The 10,257-nt window shown below is 43.3% G+C and overlaps 1 protein-coding gene across 2 annotated transcripts in view; it reads left to right on the top strand.

Annotated features, from left to right (window-relative positions):
* Window positions 1-381: 381 nt before the first annotated feature.
* GLIPR2 (GLI pathogenesis related 2) overlaps window positions 382-10,257 on the top strand; it is a 28,376-nt gene continuing 18,500 nt past the window's right edge. For both annotated transcript variants that reach the window (XM_065628506.1, XM_065628508.1), the window contains exon 1: window positions 382-565. In XM_065628506.1, coding sequence (XP_065484578.1) covers window positions 553-565 — 13 coding nt within the window. In that variant the 5' untranslated portion in view covers window positions 382-552. The remainder of the gene's footprint in view (window positions 566-10,257) is intronic.

The raw sequence follows: 10,257 nt of genomic DNA, 5'->3' as shown, positions 1-10,257 counted from the left end.
TTTTATTTTAGACATAAAAGGTAGTTATACTTTGACATGTCTTATCACTTGCCTGTTTCAACTTTACATACAGTAACTAGGTAAAACTTTAACAAGTCTTTAGCTGTATGAATTAACCTCGTGGATTATGCCTGCTGCAACAGCAGAATTATTTGTCAGCAGAATTTCTTTTCGCAGCTTCCTCTTATCAGAAGGCAGCCGCGATTACTAAGCTTAATCGGTATGTGAAACCATATGGTGTTTTGGAGCTGCTTGGTTACTGTGGATAAATAGCTCCTGACCCTAAACAGGATCTTTTTAAGAAAAAAAAAAGCGGTGTCCCTGTGCCTTATAAGGCGTGGGCAGGCTGACTCCGGCGCTGCAGAAGGGGCGGTGACGGGTTCATGCTGCTGAGTTTTCTCGAGCAGCGGTCACAGGCGACTGAAGAAGTTGGGCTGAAATTGCAAACGGTTTGTCCCCAGCCCTTAACAGCAAAACTCCATCGAGAGAGGAGGCATCAGGTGAAATTTGGGGAAAAAAAAAAAACACCAAACCAAACACCACCACTTGATCATGGGAAAATCAGGTGAGCAAATGCCTCCGTGCAGTTGGCTGTGTATTCTTACAATGTCCGTGCCTGGTTTTGTGCTCGGAAAGCATTGCTGGAGCGTTAGTGGGTTTCCTCCGAGAAAGCTTCTTTCATTTGTGCATGGTACAGCCTGGGAGGAGCTTTCTCTCTGACACAGGGTTAGATTAAACAAGCTATGAAAGCCGTACCCCTTCCCTAACCGGCACAAGTAGTTGTATTTTATATACAACTTACGTTTTGTAACTTATAGTAGCTTTGCTTTGCTGTATGAAATAATCGTAATCCTTATAGCTTTAAAATTGTCTTGTGTCTAGCTGTCTGACAAAACTTACCTGCCTTGCAGACAGGCAGCAGGATGCTTTGAGGTTGTTGGGGGGAAGCTTTTCTTCAGCCTCCCTGTTGGGAGGATTCAAGATTTCAGATTTGTTTACTATTTAACCAAGGCCAGCCTTGCTGGGGTCCTAAGTGTCTCCCCAGCTGTGCAGAAATTTGTGAAGCCTCTCCCTGCTGCTGGCTGTGGTGTTGGTCCTTTCCCCACCGCCGCCAGCTGTCTGCATGTCCTGCCCTGACAGTCTCGGCTGGAAGAGGCTCCTCTGAAGCTGCCAAGGACTGGAGACCTTATGAAGAGAGAGCTCATGTCTGGAACTCTGTCTGTCTTTGTCCTGTTTGAGTGAAAACCTGTGCTGATCCGCCAAAACGCCCGCGAAACTGGATGGTTTATTTTTATTCTTGTGGTCAGGATGTAATTTGTGTGACAAATCAGAGCCTGGCAGCATATTACATGTCTGTTCTGTGGGTAAACAGTATGTGTGGGACACACTCGGCAAAACCTAGTACTTAATTAACTCAAAACCACAGGTCTCTTCCAGAGAAACTTGAGGAAGATATTTGTGCGGGTAACAATTTAAGGGGCCTCAGCGTGGATGTGTTTTTTGCCTTTTAATTTTTTTTTAGAGGTCAGCATAGTAGATGAGATCAGAGCTGTCTGCAAATATGACTGTAAAGAGTTTCCTGGTGTGAAACCCAATCCAGGAGAAGCACCATATAGCTGCCAGTGTGTGGTTTTGGCCCTGTATCCTGGAAGCTGCATGTGGATTGGGATTTAGTAAATAACCTTACCACAGTTTAAGTAACTGTAGTCACTTAGAAGTATCAAATTCAGCACTTCCTTGCTAATAGCATAAAAAAATACAAATACCAGAAAAGCGTAGTGGCTGTATGTTACATTAGCAAAAGTAATTGGACAAAAGCAGTAGAGATATTCCAGTGTGCACCTCCCAACCCCAAAAGGATTAAAAATTTCCTCTTGTTTTAATATCTGCACTGTCTCTGTTTGCAAATCACTAATACAGCCAGAAGGCAATTACTGTCTTTGTTATTTCCTGCACATTTATTACTGCACATTAGTTGGTTGTTCCACTCTTAGGAGCAATGACAGACCAGAAATTGCTTTTGCCAAAGCCTGGGTATTGTTTGCATCCCTAAGTAGTTATACAAATAGAGCTCGAGATCTAAGTACGTGTTAAAAATGTTTTGTCACTTGTGTCATGCTTTTCAAATCAACGGTAAACTGGGTCCCACTTACTGTCTTTGAGCTGCATGTGGTATTTTTAGATGAATCATAAAATGGAGAGCCTGTCCTGACAATTGGTTTATTGACTAAATCCCATCTGCCCTTTCCAGAGCAATGGAGTCTTTAAATTCTTGTCTGAGGTCATTCAGTGTGGTTTGCCTTTGAATGGGGGAGAGCAGATATTTTTTAAGAGTATCACTTCCTCTGTGTTTCGTGTAAAATACCTCATGTTCCCGCTGTAGGACTCTTGAGGACACTCTTGAGGCAGGTTTCGCTGTACTAGGATGTACGGAAATGTAACAGGTTGGGATTTGTCTGACTTCCAAACAGAGCGCTTGCTCATCTTCTGGGTCAGAAAGATGAAGGTGGAGATTACATGGAAGTATAAATTTAAGGATGCTCTAATTAATATAAAGAGGGGCTACTATTTTAGAATAAATGTCTTCAGTTTCTTTAACTTTCTATCTTTGGTAAATCTATCTTGAGGCCCAAGTATTCCCAGGCAAAGAAATCCTGCTGTTGAAAGTCTCAGTTCTTTGACAAAAGCCCTCTAATGATGTGCTGTTACTAGCTGTTGGATTACATTTGAAGCGATGTTCTTTGCAAGTATGAGAGCTAGAGACTGAGCATTGGTTTTGCTTTGTCGAGCAGAGCTGAGTGTTGGAAGACACGGGTACCTGTGACTCAGCTTTCTTCCTTGGAAACTGCAGGCTGCTGAATCTAAATTCATACTGAAGCTCCCTCATCGGGTTCAGACAAACACCTCCCATGGCGACAACTCCTGCAAATACTTAAGCCCAACACAGGGACCCTTTCTTCCCTCCCCGTGGTCTTCTCTTTTCAAACAGCATTAGGATTAACGGGTGGTGCAGGCTCCCTTTCCTGCAGATCCCCAAACTAAAAGACCTGGGTTAAGTATTTTCTGCAGGAAATGAGGCGATGGTGAGCTGTTGCTCGGGTGGTCTCTGACCCCCTCACAGCTGTGTCGGGTCAGAAGCCGGGGTCCTGCGGGCAGTCCTGGCCCCAGAGGGGATATCCATCCATCCATCCATCTCTCCCTCCCTCCCTCCCTCCCTGCCTCCATGCCAGCAGCTGCGGGCGATGCTGGGGGAAGCAGCTGGCTGCTGCCTCCACTTCTCAGCTCTGGAGAGCAGGTGGTTCTGCTGCGGTTGTGGGAGTCTCCAAAAAAGGCTGGGACGAGGGGAGAAAAAAGACTGCCAAAAGTCTCATTTCTTCCGCTTCCCCTCCAGCCCTGCCTGGAGGGGGAAGGGAGCTCGCCCCGCTCACTCCCTAAAAAACCAGGCAGGGGAATCGCCTTGTTTATTCTGGCTGGTCAGTGCAAACGCTATCAGACAAGGACATGCTCAGTAAATACCAGCTATCTTTTTACAGCGTTTGGGTTTCTTTTTCTTTTATTTTCTGCTTCCCCCCCCCCCGCCCCGCTTCTGCAAATGTGGGTGGGACTCCAGCAAAAAGGCTGGGAGTTACCCGCTGTGCCGCTTGTTGAGTCAGTACAAAAATAAGGGCCGAGAAAGGGGTTTGGCAAAAAGAAAAGAGACAGGAACTAAACTCAGTGCAGTTTTCCATGCTGGTTTTAATCTTCCTTAGAAGCACGTGCTGGTTTTTTAACCCTTATGATGCACCTCTTTGGCACAATAAAAAGGACCATTGTGGTTTTTTGCAGAGTCAACTGCAGCTTCAGCTGATCTGAAGTGCAAACTTGTACTTTAGCATCTTGATAGGAGACAGCTGTAGCAGGTGATAACAAAAAAGTACAAGCGTACTGGAGAAGTGACCTGTTTGCTTTCTGAGAAACGCAGTACAAGCTGCCAAAATAACAAGGCGTTTCGTGTTGGCTGGTTTTACAGGACTGGTGGGGGGAGAGGAAATGAATGGGTCTAAACTGCTAGCAACCAAGCATTCGTGTTTGGTAACAGCAGGGTATTTGCAGAACTTGTTGTTAAAACAAGTTTCTGGCTGTTTCTCTTTACACCAGAACTGAAATGGAGGTGTGGTGGGAAAAGGGCCTTTCAAAAAAATCACGTTAATTCAGTTAAAAACCCCACACTTCTCCAGTTTTTGCCTACAGAAGGTGCCGATTACTTGGTTCAAGTTCAGTAAATGGCAAATAGAGAAAAATCTGCCAGGAAGGTGTCAATCTTTGGCAAAGAGTGTTCTGGGCCCGGTTTTTGCCTGTTGAACCGCTGGGGTTTCGGTGGGAGAGAGGAGTAGAATGCAGGGACCATCCTGCGCAACGGTGGTTACTCCTGTTGACTGTTAGATTAGTAGTCTTAGCGCCTCATGCTCAAAGCAGATAAATACCAAAACAAGTATCAAGTGTTCACAAAGAACAGGATGGAATGTGGTGGTCTGTAGTAACTGAGATACCTACTAAGGTTTCCCATGACACAGAGCTGCACATCAAAAAGCATCAGCTCTTCTTTCTGAACCTTTCAAGAAATCTCTCTCAAAACAACAAACAAACAAAACCAACAACAACAACAAAAAACAAACAAAACAAAACAAAAACAAACCCCAAAATTAAGCAGGAAGAGAGCTTTTATTACTGGAATTCAGTGAAAACACTCAACCCCTCAGTCTTCTATCAGTGCAGGTGATAGTATACATCTTGTCTAGGTTTGAATTTGCCTTAGATGCTGCAGTATGTGCAAGAACAAAAAGTATGAGAAAATGAGTCTCTTGATCGTAACTGCTTTGTGTGCATCACATATCTCAGCAGGCTGGAAGGCTATTTCACATCACTATTTTGGTCGAGGGCATGCTGTTCTCCAGAAGATTAGCTGGAGCGTATCTGTGTTACGTTTTTACAGGCAGATGTGAGCAAGTTCTCCCCAGTCTTTGAAGGTCTGAGCAGCAGCTCTGCCAGAGCTGGGCTGGGTGGCCCTGCAGAGGGGGACGAGGTGAGGCCAGGTGGGTGGCCAGCAGCTCGGGTTCAGAACTGGCGCCTGGGCCAAAAGGTATGAGAAGACCGTAGTAGTCTGGGGTGTTGTGGAGAAAGACAACATGGGCCTGTTTAAGGCCACCACAAAGATTTTTTTTTAGTATAATTTAAAGTTGGCTGAAGTGAGTTACCAGAGCAAATCTCAGCTTTGAACAGAAGTCACGTGGGCTTTGCCTGGTCTCAGCTTTAAGCGTGATTGTTGCAGAGCTGCGTGAAATGGTAAGTTAACTGTCCTTCTGGAGCTTTGCTATGCCACCATTGCAGGTGCGGTGTTTGGGAGCCGTCTTGTAACTCGGATCGTGAAGGCTGTCCCTGTGACACCTGTGTGTCACAAAGCTGAAATGGGGTTGCATGTGTTGCTGAAGTCTCCATACCCTGTTGTAAGTGTAAATATGGGAGGCAGGGGGACTGTTTTCCATGAGACAGCTCTGATGATAGTTCGTGACAGGCAAATGGGAAGAAGTTATTGAACAAGTGCTTAATTATACCCTGTGTGTTTGTTTGTCACACCTGTAAATTTTGTGGGCCATTGGAACGTGTTGGGCACTTAGTAAGTGATCCTCAAAAAGTTATTTGAGGTGAACTGTGGTAGGGTGTAACCTGTTCTTGAATTTTCCCTTATGAAGACATGTTACTAAAATAGATCTCTCAGCTTAGAATCACAGAATGGTTGAGGTGGGAAGAGGCCTCTAGAGGTATTGGTCCAACTCCTATGCTTAAGCAGAGCCACCTAAAGCTGTTTGCCCAGGACTGTGTTCAGATGGCTTTGGAATATCTCAAAGGATAGAGACTCCACCACCTCTCTGGGCAACCTGTGCCAGTGCTCAGTCACCCTAATAGTGGAAAAGTGTTTCCTGATAGTCATACTTTGATAGTTCTCCTATAGCTTCTGCAGCTCCACTGTATGAGGACTTATGACTGTGAGGAGTATATGCCCCTGGACTGCCTCTATGGCAGGTCACAGCAGGAGTTGTCCATGACAATGTTGTAGGTCTGGCACTGGCTTTCTGAAGAGATGCAAAGGGCTTCCCTTTGGAACTGCAGTCCCCAGGTGCAGACGTGTGTGTATGTTCCTTGCGTATACTGTGGTCTCTTTTACTCTTTGGCTCCCGAGTGCTGGGCCAGTGAGTAACCAACAGGAGCTGCAGAAGGAACATTGAAATAAAGAGGTTTAAAGATTTTGGGGATTAGGTTGAATTTTACCTTTCAGGGGGTAGTGTGGGGGCAATATGCCTATTTGTTCCTTTAAATATATTTAATTCAGACTAGATATAAGGAAGAAATCTTTTCTGATGAGCGTGATGAAACACTGGCCCAGGTTGCCCAGAGAGGTGGTCGATGCCCCATCCCTGGAGACGTTCCAGGCCAGGCTGGACGGGGCTCTGAGCAACCTGATCTAGTTGCAGATGTCCCTGCTCATGGCAGGGGGTTGGACTAGATGACCTTTGAAGGTCCTTTCCAACCAAAACCATTCTATGGTTCTATGAAATAAAGACCATGTTTATCAAGATTTTGAGGTATGAAAACTGGGGTTTAACCTGTTTAGCAGGGGGATGAGAATGAGATGATGTAACCGATAGTAAATATGGGTAAAGAAAGCTTCCTGTGTCTCTCTGGCTGGTCTGAACTACTGGATAGGTGAGTTTACACCTCAGTGATCAGAAGAAATGTGCATGGCTGTATTTCCATGCCACAGGGAAGTGCATAAATAAACATATTTTGATCATTGCCCTAGCTAGCCTGGATGTCCTTGGCAGAAAATCAAGATGGGAGGGTGTTGGAGCTAATGAGGTGAAAGCTAGTTCAGGTGTGGTTACCACAAGCAATGGTAGAACATAAATGGTAGAGGTATAAAATGGCAGATCATATCCCAGGAGAAGTGGGATAGTTCTACCTTTCTTTGGTTCTTCTTGGCAAATTTCTTCACTTTGCAAAGACTTTGGTTGGCACCAGACAGCTAACAGTCCTATGCAGAATGAAGTTGGCACCAGGTACCAACAGGGTTGCTTTTATTGCTGCCCATCCACAGAGCACAAGAATATGCAGGATCCAAAATATGAATAAGTGACCAGCAAAAATTATTCAAGTTAGACAGGCAAGTGACTTACAGAAGGCTTAAGAGTTGTTATTCTGTTTCCCCGAAAATAAGACAGGGTCTTATATTAATTTTTGCTCCAAAAGATGTGTTAGGGCTTATTTTCAGGGGATGTCTTATTTTTCCATGAACAACAATCTACATTTATTCTCGAACAAAAAAATGGACATTATTCAAATATAGTCATGTCATCACATTCTGTCACATTTGTCACATCCGTCCTGCTGCATTCTATTGCCAATTAATTTTACTTTTTTACATGTATAGTTGCCTGGACACTATTTAAATTGACTTTTTATGAACTGTAACTAGGGCTTATTTTTGCAGTAGGCCTTATATTTCAAGCGTTATCAAAAATCCTGAAAAGTCATGCTAGGGCTTGTTTTCAGTGTAGGTCTTATTTTTGGGGAAACAGGGTACTTGCTGAAGAGAGTAGTATCATGCTGCTGTCTTGCAGACGTTGTTACAAGGTGGAATCACAACCTAATGGCTGAAGCTCAGATTTGACAGTAGGGAAGCTGTGATTTCTGGTGTTGTTCATTAGTGAATACAATTGCACCTTATTTTTTTCAGAAATTACTGTAATTAGAAACTCTAAGAAAATATGATGTTGGGGAGGGAGGAAGAGAAGAAATGGAGGAGGTTAATTTTCTCCTTCTACATAGTGTGGTCAGTTCTGACACACACAGCTCACTTGTGGCTTTATATTTTTAAGCGAATTTACCCTGGGAATTGTGTGGCAATTAGATTCAGTAATACAAGGCCTTACTAATGAGAGGGTCTCCTTAGCCTTTTTAAAAGGGTTAACAGCTTACACAGTAACTGCCTACAAGGTTTGTCTGTGCAGGTGTGTGCCATGATTACAATATTTAGTTGTTCTCCATGGCAGAATAGTAATAAAAAGAATGCTTTTGTCTCTCATGCAAAGCCAAAGCTGACTCGTCTAGATACGATGATCAGTCAGTTCCAGCCTTATTCAAGATGACCACTTAATGGTAGTGACTCCTTGTTGACATACTTGTTGGTCTGAGTCTTTGGAGGAAAGGCTGCAAGCAGAGGACTTCTCCCCCAACCCTTGCCTCCAGTGGAAGTGAGAACTTGCTTCTGTCAGTGCTCAAGACTGCTGATTAGTGTTGCTTTTTTTTTTTTAAAGGCTTGAATCACAGAAGGCTCTGCTGCCTCTCAGTGCTATGCAGTTTCCAGTTTACCAGGTGTTCCTTTTTAATCACGGTAGTCAATTGCCTAACAGTTTATAAAAGGCCTTAAGTGAGGAAGTAATCAGCACTGTCTATTAGAGCAAGAATAGGATTTGCAATCAAATAGTGACATGACTAATGTCATTGAAACGTTTTATTACACCGATGGCTTCATATTCTCTGGCAATATGCCTCAAATGGGGAAAAATAGTGAGTTACGTCATATGGCACAGGTAATGCAAGGTTATTAAGTTGCCAGTTTGCTGTAGATGAGACTCAGATAATAAAATGAGTGTGGAGTTTGTCCATCAAATTCAATTAACTCAGACATCTTACTGTTGTCCTGAAGCTCATCCCAGCTTATCACAGGTGTGTGAGAAGAGTTCAGGCAAAACTAAATGCTGAAGGACATCAGAGAATCTCCTCCCTGAAGAGGGATCTCCTGAACTGAAGGGAAAACTATTTTGAGCAGTCTGATAAACACAAGAAAGTTCCAGGAAACTATTCCCATTCAAACTCGTGTCTAATTATAAACCCCAATTCCTTTCATGCCTTTAAGCTGTACTTTCTCTCTCTTCTAACTTTTGGTAGGGTGATAGGATAATTCAGGTTGAAAGGGAAATCGTCTACCAACAATTATGGTATCTCCCATAAATGCCTATTGTATGAGATGGAGATGTTGCCCCTATATTGAGCTTTTGGTTGAGAGGTGTAAAAGACAATGAAGAAACTCCACCCAGGATATAATGCTTTCTGAATATAGTATCGTTTTCTCTTTCCTTCCCTCCAGAATGTATAGATGACTTCATTTCTTCTGTATGTTTCCAAGCAATCAACCAGTTTTGTGAGAGAACAGGGGAGTTTTGCACTGAAGGAAGTCAGATTTTATGGCTGGAAGTGATGTGTGAATTGGAGTGTCAGATCCATGCTCCCAAATGACATATTTAGGAATAGCATTAAGGGCCAGTCTTTGAAGATGTTACTGTCCCAAATAGGAAGGAAGAAGGTGCGGTCAAATATATGGAGAAAGAAACAGGGAATATTCACTCTTTGTGGCACTGCAGAGGCCACCCGGTATAAGACCTTCCTGCAGCGTTTGTGACTTCTGAGTCAAAATGCAGCAGAGGCATAACTATCCTCTTAATATTTCTGACATCAATTAAATATCTATCACTTCTCCATTGAAGAAACATTATTCTTAGAGTGGAAAAGATTCATCTAGGGCAAGTTGCTGCAGAATTACATTTCAAGTGAGAATGAAGATTATTAATAAATTATTACTAATAATAAATATGTCAGGTCTCTTAGTAAAGTCTAGATGAAAATGTGATCATTAAAAGCTGAGATAGCTTGTACTCAGGAATTTTGTTTGTTTCCAGTCTGTTAATGTACTTGGAGAAGTTTGTGGAAATAGAGGCATCTTCAGCTGTCTGGGACAGTAAAAAAGGAGTTTGTGATGTAATTACTTTGCAGTTCCCTAAAGCCCCCAGTGACGTTTTTCATGAAGCTGTTGGGCATATTAAAAGTTGTATTTGCTCTAGTCTCATTCCATGCCCCATTGTTGCTGTCGGAGTAGGATAGAGCAATTCTGCAGTGTCAAGGGAGACTGAAGGGATTTCAGTATTAAAGCAGAGGTATACTTGGTGTTTAAATTGTTAGCTTTTCATGTGCTTTCTGTCCACTTTGCATTTGTCTTCTCCATGTATTCTGGCAGTTGGCTACTTTGTGCCTGGACAGCTGATGTTTCTCCCTGTGTTCTGGGAAGGAAAGAGTGTGAAGTAACATGCAGTATCCTGGGTAATATGAGTCACATCGTGCAGGTTGTTGGTATCAGGCTTTTTGCATTTACCTCTTTCCAAAGGG

The sequence above is a fragment of the Caloenas nicobarica genome, chromosome 2, assembly GCF_036013445.1.
Source record: "Caloenas nicobarica isolate bCalNic1 chromosome 2, bCalNic1.hap1, whole genome shotgun sequence".
NCBI lineage: Eukaryota > Metazoa > Chordata > Aves > Columbiformes > Columbidae > Caloenas > Caloenas nicobarica.
Note: the sequence above shows the minus strand (reverse complement) of the source record. Positions and strands in the feature narration are given on the sequence as shown.